The 20,000-nt window shown below is 30.4% G+C and overlaps 4 protein-coding genes across 12 annotated transcripts in view; 1 reads left to right on the forward strand and 3 right to left on the reverse strand.

Moving 5' to 3' along the window:
* Nucleotides 1-3,754, reverse strand: part of Gbs-70E (Glycogen binding subunit 70E) — a 40,200-nt gene extending 36,446 nt beyond the window's left edge. Inside the window, exon 1 of the mRNA XM_035862637.2 lies at nucleotides 2,769-3,754. The gene's annotated coding sequence lies outside the window, so the exon portion shown is untranslated. The remainder of the gene's footprint in view (nucleotides 1-2,768) is intronic.
* Nucleotides 3,755-8,511: 4,757 nt separating this feature from the next.
* On the reverse strand, nucleotides 8,512-14,215 carry Tnks (tankyrase). 3 transcript variants are annotated; one of them, XM_035862613.2, is made up of 12 exons: nucleotides 13,803-14,215; nucleotides 13,244-13,446; nucleotides 12,841-13,166; nucleotides 12,507-12,760; nucleotides 12,056-12,389; nucleotides 11,836-11,957; nucleotides 11,519-11,747; nucleotides 10,969-11,354; nucleotides 10,324-10,776; nucleotides 9,631-10,166; nucleotides 9,185-9,534; nucleotides 8,512-9,096 (listed from the first exon to the last, which is right to left on the reverse strand). In XM_035862613.2, the coding sequence occupies exons 1-12, from the start codon at nucleotides 13,993-13,995 to the stop codon at nucleotides 8,856-8,858; spliced, it is 3,627 nt and encodes a 1,208-aa protein (XP_035718506.1). In that variant the 5' UTR covers nucleotides 13,996-14,215; the 3' UTR covers nucleotides 8,512-8,855. The 3 variants fall into 3 exon arrangements, with proteins under 3 accessions (XP_035718506.1, XP_035718505.1, XP_035718507.1); XM_035862612.2 differs by having other exon boundaries at nucleotides 11,836-11,966; XM_035862614.2 differs by lacking the exon at nucleotides 10,324-10,776 and having other exon boundaries at nucleotides 11,836-11,966.
* Nucleotides 14,216-14,694: 479 nt separating this feature from the next.
* NHP2 (NHP2 ribonucleoprotein) lies at nucleotides 14,695-15,846 on the forward strand. Its single transcript, XM_035862642.2, has 3 exons — nucleotides 14,695-15,048; nucleotides 15,130-15,202; nucleotides 15,290-15,846. The coding sequence occupies exons 1-3, from the start codon at nucleotides 14,895-14,897 to the stop codon at nucleotides 15,519-15,521; spliced, it is 459 nt and encodes a 152-aa protein (XP_035718535.1). The 5' UTR covers nucleotides 14,695-14,894; the 3' UTR covers nucleotides 15,522-15,846.
* An 837-nt stretch (nucleotides 15,847-16,683) lies between these two features.
* The window catches only part of RhoBTB (Rho-related BTB domain containing), a 25,606-nt gene continuing 22,289 nt past the window's right edge, over nucleotides 16,684-20,000 (reverse strand). For all 7 annotated transcript variants that reach the window (XM_035862620.2, XM_035862619.2, XM_035862621.2 and 4 more), the window contains one exon: nucleotides 16,684-20,000. This exon is cut by the window's right edge and continues 4,547 nt beyond it. The gene's annotated coding sequence lies outside the window, so the exon portion shown is untranslated.

Raw genomic sequence — 20,000 nt, forward strand, 5'->3', positions numbered from 1 at the left:
AGTACATACGTGATACATTAGATTATATCTAATAATCTGTTTATAAATACAAACGACTTTTGTCTTGTATTATGTAAATGACAAGAGAAATTTTCCTAAACTAATCTTTTTTTCTTAACCCTCAACCATATGCGTATCGATATATAAGTTTAAACGCAAATGGAAATATTCGATATTGTGTTTGCTTTTACTCATTCGATTCGATTCCATTTCTCCTTTTTTTTATCATTTCGATCGTGATAACAGTGATAAGAAAAAGAAATTTAATTTACAATTGGAACGAAGAACGGAAAAACGTAAGAGGAGAGAAAAAAGAACTATCAATAATTACATATATATATATATATATATACTTGACGATAAAATATCTGGAATACGATGAATTTATTATTCTGATAAAGATCTCGATTTAGATCACATCGATCGTCCTCGATACGATCTAGAAAAAAAGAAAAAATTAAATTAAAAGATCTAGGACAATGGCGAACATTATTTTACGTATTTAACGTAATAAAAATTATTTGTCATTCTTTTTTTCTAACATATTTTTTTTCTTTTTTGCTTTCTTTCATTCTCTATTCCTAATCTCACTAATGTATTTACGTTGTAACAGAGATTAGTACTCAAGATTTTCATAGACGACGACGACAACGACGACGACGACGACGACGACGACAACGACGACGACGACGACAACAACAACGACAACGTCAACAGCTACGACGACGAGGACGAGGGGAGTACCGTTATTCTGGTTTAGAAGTTACTTCAAATTGTGTACAAGATATTGAAATTTAATTTTCTCATCCCGTTAGAACAAACTCTTAACTTGCCCGGATATATAATTCTGCAATCCATTTTCGAAAGCAAGCAAAAATGGAAGTAAATAAATGAATTAATAAAATAAAAAAAAAAAGAAAAAGAAAAATAAAAATAAAAATAAAATACATAAAGAAAAAGAAAAGAAAAAAAAAAAAAAGAAAAAGATAATGACGTTGCAAACGTTTATTAATACGCAATCGCAAATTGTAGATGTAGATGTAAGTGTTAAAAGATTTATATTCGTATGATGAGATCCTAAAAATGAAACTGGTGGATCTTCAACGAGAATGGCAAGGATGGATCATCCATCCGTACGTTGAAGGCTACTGGGTCAAATGATTATTTATGATCTCTCTCTTTCTCTTTCTCTTTCTCCCACCCACACACACACACACACACACAGAAAGAAAGAAAGAAAGACTTGTAATATATTTTGTTCTGTGAATCTGTATGTGTATATATCTATATATAAAGAAACGAACGAGGCCTTGAAAAAATATTTGAAACGTTAAAAATAATCAATTTGCGAATTTGTTCTATTTTCTCTTTTACGAAATCTAAATTAATAATTATATAAATATTTTTTGTAATAATAAATTTCAAAGGATAATTAACTCTCACCCCCTCCCTACCTTTACGATAAACTCAACGCATTTCTTTTCCTAACCTTAAAATTTACTATAGGATAGGCCAAAAGGTTCTACATGAGAGCCTTATAAATTTTACACCTTCCCGAGACTCTCTAGGTTAGAATTTTTCTTTTTTTAAATTATGAAACTACTAACATAAGAACTTTTGGCCCAACTTGTATTATAAATATATCACTATGAAATTTATATGTGTATATATGTATTATACGTATCTACGTATGTGCACACATATTTTTAAAAGAAAACATTTACTTTTAGATTCTCTCGACCCATTTCATAATTGTGAATATATATATATATATAAACAATATATTTACATAATTGCAGAGATATATATATATATATATATATATATATATATATGCATGTATTTATGTGTGCCTGTAAATTATACTCGTCTATCAACGAAATATGGAACGTTTCTTATTAAACATCATATCAAAGGAACGTTATCGATTTCGAATAAATTTACCAGCACTTAAAATACCACATGACACGTTTATTAAGAAAGTCATGGTGCTTCTTCACATTCGAGACTTTTATTATACGTTACGGGCGCCATCTTTACGCTTGCTTAGCTACATTTTCATGTTTTAACGAAGTACGACGTACGTATATATGTACGTATATACATATATATATATATAATAGAAAGGACAGGGGAAAAAAAAAGAAAAATCACGAAAAAGATATATAATATATATATATATATATGTGTGTTATCACATATGTATATCACATAGAATTTCATAAATCCCATACGATATTATATAATCATGATTGAATATTAGATATGAATATAAACGATAGTATATGTATTAAAATAATTATTGATTATGTTGACATTTATTATGAATACTCCTGAAAACGATAATAATAATAATAACAATAATAATAATAATAATAATAATAATAATAAGAATAATAAGAATAATAATAATACAATCGTATGTTAAAAATTTCGCGCAAGCGAGTAAAGTAAAAAATGAAAAAAGAAGAAAATAAATAAATAAAAGAAAAAAGGTAAAGTAAAAAAAAAAAAAAGAAAGAAGAAGAAAAAGAAAAGAAGAAAGAAAAGGAAGAAGAAAACGTATGCATAATACGACACGTAATATAATTCATGTGTTACGCAAGATGTTCGATCGGTGGTTAAGAAAAAGAGGGTTGAGAACGAAAGAAGTACCACCCTTTCGGCTTACGAACGATTCTTAAACGTTTCCTTCTATCGTTCTACGCCCCTTTGATCCTTAACCATGCAATAAAAAATATTTAGAAAATTCGTTCGAAATTACTTACGTATTTCTTTACGTCAAGCGAGACCGGTGTAGCCAAAGGTGCCGTTGAATGGAAAGGAAAATATATATATATATATATATATATATTGTGTGTATATATATATATATTGTATTTTCCGATATCTTCTCCCGATAGTAAACGTGTCTAGGCTCCACTCTCTTTCCTTCTCTCTTTCTCTTTCTCTTTCACACGCACTCACGAACTAGCGCGTTATTTCTCACGCTTTCCCGTAATTCTTTTTTCTTATTTCGCTTTTTTTTTTTTTTTGTTTTTTTTCCCCCGGAGAGCTTTGGTCCAGTGGACAACGCGTCGACGTTGTTGTTATTAAAATTTCTTTGGAGTACGTTTCATAAAACTACAACACGATGCGACAATTATCTCATTCGAATTTATCAATTTCATCTTTCGAAGGATATATATGTGTATATATATATATGTATATACATGTATGCATGTATGATATATCTGATGAATAATTTCTTGCGTTGTTGTATATTTAACGTGCGAATACACTATAGAATTACTTCAAAGATCTTCCTTTATTTTCCCTTTATGTTTTTCTTCCCTTCCTCACGTTTTCGTAGATTAGGGAAATAGAAATATATATATATAAATTATAATCGATAGAAATATAAAATGGTGTATTTAATTAAAACGATCGTGTTGTTAAAATTCGTTTCCTCGTCGTCGTACGAATCTTTCACGTGTCGACGACGACGAAGAATACAGATAGGACGTCGACGTTTATCCTTTGGTACGGGCTCAACATCACGAGTAAAATCTCGTACCTCGAAAAAATTATTACGTTTGTAGATGCGTGTTATCGGTTATCTCGTTACTTTCGTGTCTATATATGTATATATGTATGTATGTGCGTGTGTGTGTGTATTATATATATATACGCGCGACCGTAATAAAAATACGTTTAGTCCGCCCGATGCGACCACCTCCACGTTCGCTTCACGTCTGACATACGAAACGCTTTGATCTCCCCACGCTACCTCGATGATCCTTCCCCCACCACCTAGCCACCTACCGGTCGCGAGCTTTCCCCCACCACTTGGCCCATCACCCCGCCGCTAAAGCCGGCGCGCGACCGAGCCGGCGTGGGTAGTGCGCATGCTCCACCCGGCAACCTCGTGAGTTTCACGTGATTGCGATAAATCGGCCAATCGTATACCTCGCTCGTCCACGTGCTCTCCTCGCATTCTTCCAACTTCGCTTTGCTGCTGGCAACAGAATTGATTCCAAGAGTATGGCTGACTGACGACGATCGGCGGAATAGTGCCTGGGCTAAATTATTGAAAAGGAACGAACGAACGAAATGTGCCTTTTTATAATAACTCTTTACCTCTTAATGTTTTTTCTTTATCCTGTGTTATTTTCCATTAGAATCCGTACATTCTGTCCGTCTATCCGCAAGTTAATCCACTTCGGAACTTGCCCGCTATTTATTTTTTAAATGTATATTTAAGAATATTAAAAACATATATATATATATATATATATATATATATATATATATATACATATATATGTGTCGCGTGTTAAGTAACTAGTAGCCCTCTGGTAATACTACAAACACATGGTGCAAAGAAGTTCCAATGAGAAATGCATATTGCGTGAGTCCCTCGTTGGATATCAATTACGTGCACCCTTATCTCGTTACTTTTAATATGTCGGTCATACTTGCATCATATATTTTGTGTACGCAGTTTGAATTTGATTATAAACATTTACCAATTCAAAATACGATTAATATTATTCCGATGTAATGTAACAAGATAATTATTTTCTGTAAGCTGTCATAGCATTTTCTTTGTTTTTCATGAACGACATATCGATAATCCGGTATTTACAGAATATATAGGCAAGATATATGGTATATATATATATATATATATATATATATACACATATATTGTATAGACGTGTGTATTGCACTACCAGTCAAGTACCGGCTTTGCATATATTTTTCTTAGCTAGAAGCCAGTCCGATCCTCTTGCAAAAGTCAATCCGGTTCGGCGACCATTATCAAATTGTTAACGATTACTTTTGAATTTTCTTACAATGTTATAATCTATTAAAAAAAAAAAAAAAGAAAAACAAAAAAAAAGAAAAATTAAAAGAAAAAAAAAAAAGAAAGTCTATAAATTTTATATAATCAAAGAAAATATTATTATCAAATTGCAACGCATGTAAATTTCAAACGGCCAATCGTATTAAACGGAATTTAATGGCGCAATATTTATTAAGTATTTCGTATCATATCGGATGTGCGATATATAGAAAATTGCGGTATTTTTAATTTTTTTTCTTTTCGTTTTTTCCTCTTCTTCTTTTCTCTTTTTTTTTTTTTTTTCTTTTATCGAACGCCCCGATATGGTTTAATTCGCAATTAGATAAATATCGTTGTATATATTTTGTATTAATATCGAATTAGTACGACGCAGGAATATGAGAGACGAACGTTATTTATACGTCTCCGGAATATTTACAAAAGTCATATTTTCTTCGTTGTATAATAACAAATTCATCGATACAATATTAACGTCCTTGATCGTGACAATCAAATTCTTTTGATTATTAAATTCGATAATTATTATTATTATTATTATTATTATTATTATTATTATTATTATTATTATTATTATTATTATTATTATTATTATTATTATTATTATTATTATTATTATTATTATTATTATTGTTGTATTCGATTGGAACGTTCCTATTCGAAGGAAAAAAAGAAAAATTAATGTAATCTTAGTTATAGATTAAAAAAGAAGAAAAACCTACTGACGAGAAGTTATTTACAGACAGGAAATGAATTGTATAAATGTATTTTCAAATATGCGTAGGCGGTGATGGCTTAACTCTTAACAATTTTAACTATTGCCAAGCAACATGGCCTTTATAAGAAACGATGAAAATGTTTATAATATACCGTTCGATCATTCGTTTCGACAATTGTCTGTCTTAATTTTGGATATTATTTTTTTTTTTTTTTCTTTTTCTTTTGGCCAATTACAAATATCCTCCTGTATTATTGAGAACTTTATATAATTATTATTATACACGCGTCATTGCGTATAATCAAGAAAATTCATATTTTCTATTTCTTATAAATTCTAAAAATTAATCTTATTTTTTTTTTTTTTTTTTTTTTTTTGAACATATAGAGATTTTTCTTTTGAACACATCTTACATGTCTCACGAAAATAAATATATTTATCATTTGGACAAAAACATTATTTGTAAGTTTGTGATTGCATTTTTGACAAAATATTTCATATATAAATATTTCTAACGAAATAATTGTAAGACGTGTCATTTTATTCCTCGAAATTATATATATATATATATATATATATATATATATATAGAAAGAAATTATTATAATAATATATAAAGGTTGACTTCTCTCTCGAATATTTCATTCATCTTCGGAAGGAGTCATAGGTCTTATTATTTTATTACAGAATATAATCTGTGTGTGTCTATGTGTATGTCAAAGGTGAGCACTTTGAGCCAAAAAAGAAATTACACAATTATTTTTTTCATATCATAGATTTTGTTAATTAACGTTGACTTTTATAACATAACTTTTGAAAATTTCGTTCCTCGTGGATTTACTTTTTTGTATTTGAAACGGATTATAATAAATTCGTTTTATTTTATACAAAATCCATAAGAATTAAAATCAAATGTTTATGAAATATTCAAAAGTTTACGCTATTTCTTTTTTCTTTGCTTTTTTTTTTTTGGTCATTATTTTTTTGGTCATAACATCGAGATAAATATTATTGCGTTTCTCGTAAAAGGAAATCCTTGAGGAAAGAGAAAATTTATTTTTTTCTCTGTTGTTTATAATTTTAAAAAGAAATTAGATAAAAATGATTGTACACAAGTATTTTCGATGTTTCCTTGGCTTATTTTTAAATCAGTCAAGATTTATAAATAAAATATTACAACAAAAATTGGATTTACTGGACCGGCTTTATCGCGCATTTGGCAAACGCTTATATATATATATATATAGTATATATATGTGTGTGTGTATATATATATATATTATATATATACTATACATTTGTAGAGATAAAAATATCACCGTCACCTAAAAAGGAAGCTATCGATGGTGGACATAATTGCAACAAAATGTATTTGCTGCTTGACGTATAATACATGTCTGTACGCGCCCGCAATCTTATTCTCTTTATGCATATTACAATGGAACTGCACTTTTTATTTTTATTTTTATTTTATATGATGTGTATATATACTTATAGAGACTTTCACCAGTTTTCAGACGCTTCTTAAATATGTACAGAAGTAGTAGTAGTAGTAGTAGTAATAGTAGTAGTAGTAGTTGTAGTAATAGTAATAGTATTAGTACTAGTAATAGTAGTAGCAGTAGTAATAGTAGTAATAATAGTATTACACACGAATAAACTTTCAATGTGTTGTGTGTGAGATCAGAGGAAGTTTTTTCAGTGGCGGAAATTTCAAGCAAGCTTCGCGATCACAACCCGATTAATTAATCGTTAATCCTCGTATTATTGGTATCACACATTGTAAAGTGGAATTTTTGTAACTATAAACAATTAATTAATTTAAAATAAATCTACGTTATTCGCAATAGACAGTCGAATCTTATAGAAAACAATAAATAGATTCATTTCATGTGTTCTATGAAATAGAATTATATTGACATATAAGTATCTCAATTCCATTACTAGGATTATAATGTCTCTCATTCCTTTTTTTTTTTGTTTTTGTTTCTTTTTTCTTTTTTTTTCCCCTCCCCCCTTTAAGACATTTCTCTTTCTCCTACATCTTAACAGACTTATTTATTTCATCCTTTCTCCAAAGAGGATAGGATAGAATAAAACTGATTAATATATTTACAGAGTTGTGTGTTAGTAAAAGTAAAGGAATCAACTCATTTCAATCATTCAAATTAGAGTTTCAAATATTCATATTTTTCTTTAATAAACGTACGTTATAAAAGGACTACGATGATGCTTAAACGACGATTTTAGATAGTTAATTAAATGCATATCGTAAAAAAAATGAAATATAATAAATAATAATACTAATAAGAAAGAGAGAGAGAGAGAGAGAGAGAGAAAGAGAGAGAAAGAGAGAGAAACAATATTTTTTTTAGTTCTCAAATTTAAGATTAGATGAAATGAATTTTACTTACAATTCACAATGTGAACTAAGAAATTATATACACGAGAACAGATATATATATATACATATATATATGTATATATATAATACATTTTTACATAAATTAATTTCATATAAATAGAGGAACTGAAATTTCTTAATAATTTATCCCAGAAGAGTATATCAAATTACAGTTTCGAAATCGAGTAACAAAATTTTAAGAGAAACTGTTTCACAAGTAAAAAAGAAAAGAATGAATACATGTATGATTTCGAATATATATATATAAACACATTTATTATGTTTCTAATTTTATATATATGTGTGTGTGTATAAAAAATCGTAATTTATGCTTTCTCACCCTCCATATATAAGGTATTGCATATTGAATATATTTTTTTATCTTGATGCATTTATTATCATACCATTTGATAAAAAAAATATACTTAAGAAGACAATCTGTTGAAAATTTATTTATCATATTGTCTCATATTTTAAATACTTTTCAGAATCAAAATGTTTAGTCTAAAATATAATACTCCCCCCCCTCCCCACCCACCCCCAATAAAGATATCCATATATATAAATAAGGAATAAATTTTTAATTATAATACTGTTGGAAAATATATCTGTTCTAATGCAAATTCTCAATGCACATGTGAATTTGTATGTTTATATATATATATAATAATAATAATAATTAAAATATACTGAAAATTAAATGCCTGTATCAGTTCTTATAGTCAATTGGATTATCGTTATCATGGATAACATTTGTTGATTCAATCAAAGAAATTTGAATACAATGAATAAAGTCATAATCAGTTCTAAGACAAGGTACCGTGTGTTCTTGGTCTCTGGCAGCAACATAAGCTTCGTAATCTTGCTGCAGGGCCTGGCTCTTCTGATCACCGTTCCTCAACACTTTCACTTCCACCACTTTCTTGTTGAGGTCTTGCAATTTGGTATGTTATTAAGTATTCAGGGTATGCTTGTTCTCCTCTATACACAACATATTCAGGGAAAGCCAAACCACCTTGGGATGGTCTACCCATTACACTATGATGACCAGGCGGTGCATGAGCCATCTTCATTGCAGAAAATTGTAGGAACGATTTACCCAGGGTAACTCGACAAAGTAATAAATGCCTAAACAAAATAAATAACAGAATAAAAATAATAAATACCATGTTATTTTTTTTTTTTTTTTGTTTTTTACATAAATAATAATATTAACCTGTGACAGATGTAACAGCTTCTATCTTTATGAGAAGGACACCCAGTACCTCCGCATATACCATACACATATTGATTGCTTTTGCTACTGTGCTCTGCAAAATATATCCCAGCACCAAACATACCGCCGATATATGCATGCCTTTCGTCGAAACCTTTCTGTACAATTGCATTTATAAAGGGACTACCATGAAATAACATTCTTTCATTTGCTTGAGGAACTGCAGAACTTGGTGTGGATCTAGGACCTGTTCCAGGCGATGCTGGAGCAGCTGCACCAACTTCTTCAGCTACTTCTTGTCTTCTATGGGCATAACGTTCCCACAATTTCCGATTTTGAACCTTTTGTATCTAATAATATGAACGATAATGTTAGAGAATCGATTGGTTTTTTAGTTTTTTTTTTTTTTTTTTTTTTTTTTTTTTTTTTTTTTATAATATACACACCCTGACAATGTTATACCGTGAAAAGATACCACCGGCATGTCCATTATCTCTGTGCTGTCTAATGGTACTTTGCATTTCCTCTTCCACAGCTAAAAATTCTTTATCCTCGGTCAACAAATCCACTAACAATGTACCAGGAGTAATGGACGGTTGCCATAGTGTTCCCGTGGCGGTGGTTAATAATTTTTCCATTCCTTTAATTAATTTATGCCTATATCCATAAGCAGTTACGCCAACTTGTTTCAAATCTTCATGACACATTTCCGCCAATATATCCAACGTAATACGTTCCCTTTCAAATAATTCGAGTAAATGTTCTAATCCAAGACTTTGAAGGAAGCCCGCTACGGTCGTAATGTTCGAACTATTATTTTCTTTGCACATATCTTTAGATTCTCTTTCAGAATTCGAATCAGATGGTGGCATTGGGCTTAGACAAGACGATGGCCGAGCTAACGGAACGCATAAAGTCATTGCAGCTCCAGAAGGCATAATAACTGTTTCTTGAGTAAGCGGTGGTGGTGGAGTTACTGGTACTGATTACAAAAGAAAAAAAAAGAAAAAAAAAAAAAAAAAAAAAGCGGAAAGTGGAAAAAACATATCAATAGAGTTGTTCACTTTTGAGTTAAAAAAGAAAAGAAAAGAAGAAAAAAAAAAGAAATTGTAATGCATATATATGTATGTATTAATTACCGGCAACGATACTAGGTGGTCTACTATTAATAGTACTACCACCATTCCCATTAATGTTAATCCCAAGACCAACGCCATTATTACCCGATGGTACAGACGGCACTACTTGCTGGGAAGCCATAGCATCTTGCAACAAACAACGTACATCGTCCGCACTCGCTAAATCTACTGGACTTTGTCCTTCTTGATTTTTAAGAAAAGGATCGGCACCGTGTGCTAATAAAAGAGCACACAATTGTGTTCTTCCTTTTTGTGCAGCCTCATGGAGTGGTGTAAAGCCCCATTTGTCAGTTGCATTTACTATTGTATTATATTTAATAAGTAATGCCGCTATATCCAAATGTCCATAGCTTGAAGCATTATGTAAAGGTATTAAGCCACCCTTATCTTGTGCGTTTACATCCGCTCCTCTTTCTAGCAAAAATTCTGCTACCTCTAAGTTGTTATAACCCGCTATATATCAAAGTTTTAACAATATATATTACAATTGAAGTTTTTCCTTTTCTTTTTCTCTCTCTCTCTCTCTCTCTCTCTCTCTCTCTCTCTCTCTCTCTCTTTATTAATCCTCATTGATTTATACATTTGAAAAAAAAAAAAATGAAACGAAAAAGAACGAAACGAACGAAAAAAATGATTGAAACTTACCAGCAAAATGTAAAGGCGTACTGTTCCGACCTTGGGTATCTCTGCAATTGATGTTATCTTGCGTAACCAGCCTTTGCACCCTGGCTAGATTCCCTTTTTTTGCGGCATCCAAAAGGGCACTATTTCCACATAATAAATCTGCAACATCTTGGTCCCCTTCTCTTACTAGATCAAGAGGAGTTGCTCCGTCTCTATTTTTTTTAGTTGCATCTGCGCCGTGCCTTAATAACAATCGAACGATTTCGCATTTACCTTTAGCCGCGGCCTCGTGAAGGGGAGTAAATTTCCACAAATCTGCGACATTCACTGATGCGCCATGTTTTACTAATAATTCTATTACTTCGTAATGACCATAAGAGCAAGCATTGTGAAGGGGCACCAATCCGCTATAAAATTAAATTGGATTAATTGCGATAATCATAGGCAACGTTAGAATAAGCACGTTAAACAAGTTCAAGTTAAATTATCCTTAATTTTGACAAAAGATGATGCGTATACGCGCGCGCGTATGTGTGTGTGTGTGTATATATATATACATATATATATATACCCTTTATCTTTGGCATGCACATCCGCACCATGTGCCAAAAGGTATTCGACGACGGGCACTCTATTAAAACCTGCTGCAAAATGCAGAGGTGTAGAGTGTCGGCCATCTAAATCGCGACAATTTACGGCATGTGGATTTGTTTGTAAAATTCTTTTTACAGCATTCAAATCGCCAGATTTACTAGCTTCTAAAAGCTGTGCTTCAGCGTCGTCGGTTCCACTAGGTGGATCTATAAATAATATACGTATGGAATTAATTAGAAATATTTGAATTATATATAAAGAAAGGATGAAAATATTTTTCATGACATTATATACCTTGTAATATTTTTAAAACATTTTCCGCGGCAACTTGTGCCGCCGTATAACCTTGAAGAGATACAATTGAAGGATCGATGTTGTACGATAACAATATTCTACATGCTTGCACATTGTCCTCTCTAACGCACCTAAGTACACGGATACGTTTTTAGTTTGGTGAACTTGATATCATTCGGGATCATTAACTTTCGACGAATTTTCTAACGATTAACATTACCTGTGTAAAGCAGTTTGTCCTAGGCCATCTAATGCATTTACTTTAGCATTATGCCTAAGTAATATATCCATTGCATCGTAATGCGAATGGTCAGTAGCCACGTGTAAAGGCGTAAGAAAGTCTTTATTTTTCTCATTCATGGCAGCATTTTTTCTAATCAAAATTTCAATAATCTGTTTTCGTTTTGGATAAGGCGATGCAACCGCGCAATGCAATGGCGTATCCCCGGTATATGGATGTTTAAAATTGACAACATCCTGAGACAAATACTTTTTCAATTTAGTTGGATCAGCCTGCCTGCAGGCGTCCAATAAACAATGGCCTTTATATTCGTCTAAAAAATGAATAAAGGAAAAAGAAAAAAAGAAAAAAAAAGAGAAAAAAAAAAAAAGAAAGAATACCAAAATTATTACACGTCAGTTTTTAAATAAATATATAATACAATACTCACATGCTAATCTTTCTTGTAATTCTACGGTAGGTGCAACATCGATAGCGCTCTTGCTGTGACAATTCAATTGAGTTGGATCTGCACCTTCGCTTAAAAGTAAAGAACAAACTTCTGCTCTGGATTTACTAGCGGCTTCATGCAATGGTGTAAATGCCCATAAATCGCTAGCATTTACAGCGGCTCCATGTTTAAGAAGTGCTTCTGTTACTTCGAAATGTCCATAAGAACAAGCATTATGAAGGGGAACAAGTCCTCTGTTAAATAAAATCTCTATGTTCAATTTTTCTATATAATTTAATAAAAACTTTTTTATCATTTCATTCATTATGCATACCCTTTGTCCTTTGCGTGTACGTCCGCACCATTTTGAAGAAGAATTTGTACAACTCTAGATCTATTATATCCAGCTGCTAAATGCAAAGGTGTTGATCTTCGTCCGTCACTAGCGTGACAATTGACATTAAGTGGATTTAAAAGCTGTAATAATCTTTCTTCGTTTCCTGATCTTGCAGCTTCTAAAAGTTCATCCTTTCTATATTCTCCTGTTAAAACTGGCTTAGTAGCAGCGTCTGCCAATTCCAATGCAGTCTTTCCCTCGGCATTTCTAATATTTGCATCAGCTCCATGTTGCAACAATACTATGCATACGTCTATCTTACCCTTAGAAGGGATAATATCATTTAAAGAATTTTATAATTAATTCAATAACGTTTTATCAATTTCTTTAGAAGTAATACCTTAATGGCAGCTTCATGCAAAGGTGTATAATTCCAATTATCTCTTGTATTAGGATTAGCTCCTGCTTCAAGAAGCAATCTTACAACATCGGAATGTCCGAAAGAACATGCGTTATGCAGTGGATGTAAACCACCATCGTCTCTTGCTTGAATCGATGCACCGGCAGAAAGAAGAAACTCTACTACGTCTATTCTCCCATAGCCTGTTCAACAATGGCATGAAAACAAAATTTTGGATTATACTGTCAGGATAGAAAGATCCGAGTGGAAACAAAAAAAAAAAAAAATAATAAATAAATAAATAAAGTAAGAAATAAAAAGGAAAAGAAAAGAAAAAAAATATAGAAAAGCAACGAAGACGATTACTTTATTAAAAAAAAATTTTATAAAAATGCTCGAGTTATATATCGTGTCAATAATTTTTTTTTTCTTTTTTTCTTTTTTTTTTTTTTGTAAAATTAACCACACGACATTTATCTCTTGGTAAATGTATTTATTGTCAAAATGGTATTATAAAAACAAAGGATCATTCATTTGTCCACGATATGATTGAGCTCACCAGCTGCAAAGTGCAGTGGAGTGGCCTTGCGTCCAGCGGTATCTCGTGCATTAACTGTCTTTGGTGTAACCAACGCCTTAACTCTCGTAAGATCACCAGTTTTACAGGCTTCGAATAATTCTCTTAAAGGATCAGTATTTCCTGATCCCGATAAGGATTCGACATTGCTTAAAGTCGATCTACGTCCTGCCATTTTATTCCGCCATTTTCACGCAATCGTCCAAATTCGGAGGCATTTTACGATAGGATTAAGCTTTCACGAGACACGAGTAAAGAAACGACGACGTGATACGATCGTAATACGAGATGAGTTGCTACACTGGAGTTCAGTGGCGCCGCGGTGTATATACACAACCGATACGCGCTAATTATCACTCTCCTACCATTCTTCTTCGATCAAAGCAAGACATTTTTCAAAATTCCCATTGTCAACGGTATGTTGCGCATTATGGGATATATATATATATATATATGTATATATACAGTGTACTAACAAACACAAAGAACATTATATTCCTCTTAGATACAAACAATTCTATCGATTTATCAATGAATTTGTTTCATCTTGTAGAATATTATTTTATTATTTATAAATATTGATATATTACTGCATGTGTATCTATATATATATATATATTTGTTAATTAAGAGCAAATAAATATCCGCGGTCTTTTTTTTTTTAATATCATTTGATAAAGTTGGCACCACTGACGGACAGCTGATTTTGAAAGATCATCAATACCAATATATAATTCGATAACAAGAATATCTATTTTTTGTTATTGTTGTTGTTGTGCGTATTATATCAAACAAATGATATAATAAATATATTTAATTAAAATTATCATTGGTATTAGTTATTAATAAAAACAAATCTATGTGTGAGAATATCGATAGAAATAATTTTGAATTTATCGCCATTGTCAAATTCCATTCATAGATGTCGCTTCGGTTGAATTTAGTAGTTTTCATATCTTACAAACAGATAGTTCAGATAGACGCACAAAACACGTGTTCGAGGGAAAGAGAGTGCGAGAAAAATATTATTAAAAATATATTAGTTCGGGAATTATATTAATTTCTGTTAAAATAATGAACGAATCGATTGTTAAAATGGAGGTAGATGAAAGTTTACAAGAAGGAGGAGAACTTAGTTATGAAGATAAATTGAAGTATGTTAATTCTATTGCTAAACCAATGGCATCGAGAAAATTGGCGAAGAAAATTTATAAATGTATAAAAAAAGGTAATTTTAATGTTTCTTTTTATTATCCTCTTCTAATATTAACCAATAATTCTACGATAAATTTGAAATATTTTATTACAGCATCAAAACATAGAACGTATCTACGCAATGGATTGAAAGACGTGCAGAAACACATACGCAAAGGGGAAAAGGGGTGAGACAAAAAAAAAACAAACAAAAGGTTCATTAATAAGTTCTAATAATGTATACGTAATAACGTTTATAAATTTAAATCCTTTAGATTAGTCATTTTTGCCGGAGATGTTTTTCCAATAGAGATAATGTGTCATTTACCAATCGTCTGCGAGGATAAAGATATTCCATACTGTTATACTCCTTCTAGATTGGATATCGGTACTGCTATGGGTGTAAAACGTGGTAGCCTTATGGTACTTATCAAAGAACATCCTGAATATAAGGATCTATATGACGAATTAATATCTACAATGAAAACATTAGCAACACCTTTATAATTATTTATATTAAATCAATACATAATTTCAATCGCATTGTAAATATGATATATAGGTTATACTTTTAATATCATAAATAATTCATATTTGTTAAAAAAAAAAAAAAAAAAAAAGGAAAAAAGAAATACAAGATCTCTCCAAAAGAAACAAATTCGTTATAGCTTCATTATGATCAAGACAATATGTAATAGAAATGTTTAATTGTATCGATATAAAAAAAAAAAAATTGTAAACAAAAGTCATACTGAACATATATGATTTATTACGAAATTGTTATCTGACATAAATGACATATCTTTTAAAATCCTTCTCACCATGGCTTTTGCTCACTCGCATTCACAATTATAATATGATACATATGATCGTATAAGATTATATCTAATGCAAATAATATATAGCTTTTTTAAAAAATTTCAACAGAAATATTGGACATATTCTTTTTTGTTCTTGAATAATCAATGGATGTAATAATCCTTCCGTTTCAAAATAGTTTAAATCTTGCCAAGAAATGAAGGTGTATATACATATATATATATATACACTTTCATTTATATATATATATATATGCCTATTTAAGCTTCCATTTATCGTTGTTAAGTACTATTTCTTTGATATATTTTTTGACGTAATAATTTAGGATAATCCAGTAAAATCTTGAGATACTTAATGCTTAAATGTATTCAGGATATCACAGGCCAGTCCTGTAGAGATTATTTATATGTGTATGTAAATAGAACATTATATTAGCCAGGACACATTTTGATAGTATATGTAAGAAAGTGAATTAGGCACAAAGTGGAGTATGAAAAAAATGTTAATATTAAAAATGATATAATGTTTAATATAATTAATATTATTGTGCCGTAAAAGGGATTATATTCTTTGCGAGACTAATTTTTTATTTTTTTTTTTTTTTTTATTATTTTTTTTATCTTTTTATTTTTATTTGTATTTTTATTTGTATTTTTATTTATTTATTTTGTTTCTTTTATATTTTCTATTCTCATTTAGCGCCTTGTGTTTGAAGAACATAAAGACGACCAGCGTCTCGATTAGTAAGGTTAGAACGGATTTTAGGATATTGCGTTTCTTCTCATTTTTTTTTGTTTTTTTTCTTTTGCAAAGTTTCAATCGCGTATCAACGAGTATTTTTTTCCCTTTCTTTTCTCTCTCTCTCTCTCTCTCTCTCTCTCTCTCCTTCGTTAACTAAGTAAAAGATTAATTATCTTTGTACACGTTTATTTTTCATCCTTGTGATCAGGACATAAGCTGAATTAATATAACAATAGCTGCTGCGTGCGCTTTTTAAGTACCACCCAGTAGAATGGTATTGGTACTCGTTTGAAATTTCGCGCTCTTTTAAAATCCTATCGTCGCGATCGTCATTTCTTTTTTGCTTCCTGTAGTCGCGATCGTCATTTTTTTCTTCCAGTCATCCGCGACAATCGTTTCATTTCTTTTGTTTTTCTTCTTTTTTTTATTTTTTATTTTTTTTTTTTACTTTTTATTATTTTTATTTTTATTTCTTTTTTTTTTTTATATATATATATATATATTAGTTTGCAATCGTGGTGAATTTCTTTTGCCGTTGAATTTCGAAGGAAAAGAAAGCTATCTGGATATTTCGCGATGCCGTTAAAGAAAAAAAACGTGATATTCGAAGATACTTAAAAGGTATATACACATTACGGATTGTCGATATCGGTTATCTAAAAACATTTTCAATTGTGTATTATTTATATCTTTCATACGTACTTTGCTAGAGATGTTCTTCGACTGCAACGATTCTTTTATTACTTTTTGTTCTTTTGTTTCTCTTTCTTTTTTTCTTTTCTTTTTTTTTCCTTTTTTTCTTTCTTTTCTTTTTTACTTCTAGTTATAATAATGATCGATTGTAAAAACGTCAATATTTCTCTCTCTCTCTCTCTCTCTCTCTCTCTCTCTCTCTCAACGAATTTCAATTTTTATAGTGTAGATGACTACAAAAACGTAAGATTATTATATTTATGTAGTCTCTTGTATAATACAATTCATATACGCAGGATTTTCTGATGATGTGTGTATACGCGAGCGCGCGCGCGTGTGTGTGTATGTGTATATATATATATATATATTCTCTGTGTGTAATAATTAATGTGTGATCGAAAGAATGGACACAAAGTGGAAAACGGACATTTTCAAAAATGAAGAACCTTTTTGCGACACTTATCGGCGCTTTGATTTCAACAATAAATGATCCAAGGAAGGATGAATGAATGAATGGAAAAGAAGGATTCAAAAGCTAAATGTAAGTAATGGATATGTCTTCTTTCTATCCTTATATTTTCGCATCGGTATCGTGTGTATAGGTACTCCGCCGTTCGATCTTAGTCGTTAAGAGAAAAGAGAAAAAAAAAAAAAAGAAAAGAAAAGAAAAAAGGAAAGGAAAAAAACTTTCTTACGATTCTATATGTGTATATATCTATATATATCCGATATAAAAATATAATATATGTACATATATATTTATATATATGTATATATATTATATTTTTTCCGAGGCCTTCGTCGAGAGTACAATTTGTACGCGCTTGTACGATCTATTCGCGAATATATTCGAATTATGTTTCATTGTTCTTTTTTTTCTTTTTCTTTTTTTTTTTTTTTCATTTTCCCTTTTTTTTTTTCTCTCATTAATTAATCTTAAAAATATAAATTCGGAACGGGATTACATCCAGTCCTTAATTTTCCTTCATTTTTTCTTTTTCCCGAATTCGAATGGTTCTTCGAAGATTCGCGAAACGATCGCCAGATGTCGTTACTAACTGGCGCTCTCCATCGCCATTTCTTTTTCTTGTTTTTTTTTCTGTTTTTCTTTTTTTTTTTACTTTTGCTTTTTCGTTTCTTTTCTATTTTTGCACGTGCGTATGTTATTTCATTTTCTTTTGTTTCTTTCTTTCTTTCTTTCTTCTTTTATCGGCTTCGTCTAATTTCACGCTCAATCACTCGCTCATACACACGCACATACACATACACAGACATACACATATACATCATACATACACGCACACACATATATATATATATATATATATGCGTGTGTTTGCTTAATATATATCATTAAGTTAAACCATATTTAAAATCTTATTATTTACCAATTTTCTCAGTATAAAATATTATACGTATATTACGTATATGAGCGACGAAGGACGACATTGACATCGAAATTGACGTGACGTATAACAAATATAGGACGTTATTCTCATTTTCACCCAAAACGAACGTGAATTCTTAAATTTCTCCTTTTTCTTCTTTTTAAAAATCTTCGTCTTTCATCTTCTTTATTTTTTCTTCTTTTTAAAAATCTTCGTCTTTCATCTTCTTCTTTTTAAAAATCTTCGTCTTTCATCTTCTTCTTTTTATTCTTTTTAAAAATCTTCATCTTTCATCCTTCATCCTTCATTCTTCATCCACATCTTATCAATTCAGTCAATTATCTATACTTCATTCTTTTTTTTTTCTTTTTTTTCTCCTTTTCTCTCTCTCTCTCTCTCTCTCTCTCTCTTTCTCTCTCTATGTGCGTATATCACGCGATACAATTATTATTGCGAACTGCTCGTTCGGTATCATGAAAATTACGATTAATTTAAGATCTGCAAGCGAAACGCGATAAAAATATATCATCGATGATGATACATATGTGTACTCGTTTATTCGTAAACGACGAAAAAAAATTTTAATTCCTTTTCGCCACACGTCCCGCCCATTTTTTTTTTTTTTTTTTATAAAGAACGACCCATAGAAAAATTCATTAACGTCCGAACATGATGACCTTAACGATTTATGATTTTTAATACCGTTTATAATACAACGTTCGAAAATGCGAGAGCGTATGACAACATTTATTTTCCTTTCTTCCTTCTTGTCTTTTCTTTCTTTTTTTCTTTCTTTCTTTCTTTCTTTATTGCTCTGTTTTTTTTCTTTTTCTTATTTTCTTTTTTTCCCCCTTTTTCATGTATGCGCCAACTATTATATATCCACGTGCTATCGACAAATCCTTCAATTGTAACACCCTTTAACGATCCTATTACATACGTCGAGCGTCCTTTACAAGTAATTATTTATTATTATTTTTTTTTTATTCTTTTTATTTTTTTTCTTTTTTATTTTTTTTTTTTCTTACATGTGTTACGAGCTACGAATATTTTTTTTTTCTTTCTTTCTTTCTTTCTTTTTTCTTTAGCGATTAAATACGAATTTTTTTTCTCCGTTCTTTTTCTTCTTCTTCTTCTTCTTCTTCTTCTTCTTCTTTTTCTTCTTCCTCTTGTGTGTTTTCATTTTATTTTATTTTATTTTATTTTATTTTATTTCTTTTTTTCTTTGCGCGCGCGAATAAGTGATATCGGTAAGAATATAAACGTAAGCATTTTCGATGATACGTTTTACACAATATCTTTTTTTTCTTTTTTTTTCTTTTTTTTTTTTTCTTTAATTCACGTG

Source organism: Vespa mandarinia, chromosome 9, assembly GCF_050613455.1.
Source record: "Vespa mandarinia isolate Hongniang chromosome 9, ASM5061345v1, whole genome shotgun sequence".
In the NCBI taxonomy this organism is placed as follows: Eukaryota; Metazoa; Arthropoda; class Insecta; order Hymenoptera; family Vespidae; genus Vespa; species Vespa mandarinia.

Coding starts and splice junctions, on each gene's coding strand:
- Tnks (XM_035862612.2), bottom strand. CDS start 13,995: ATGGCAGGACGTAGATCGACTTTAAGCAATGTCGAATCCTTATCGGGA. Junction 13,167..13,243: donor TGCATGAAGCTGCCATTAAG/GTATTACTTCTA, acceptor ATCCCTTCTAAG/GGTAAGATAGACGTATGCAT. Junction 11,748..11,835: donor TGTTTTAAAAATATTACAAG/GTATATAATGTC, acceptor TATTATTTATAG/ATCCACCTAGTGGAACCGAC.
- NHP2 (XM_035862642.2), top strand. CDS start 14,895: ATGAACGAATCGATTGTTAAAATGGAGGTAGATGAAAGTTTACAAGAA. Junction 15,049..15,129: donor TTATAAATGTATAAAAAAAG/GTAATTTTAATG, acceptor ATTTTATTACAG/CATCAAAACATAGAACGTAT. Junction 15,203..15,289: donor ATACGCAAAGGGGAAAAGGG/GTGAGACAAAAA, acceptor TAAATCCTTTAG/ATTAGTCATTTTTGCCGGAG.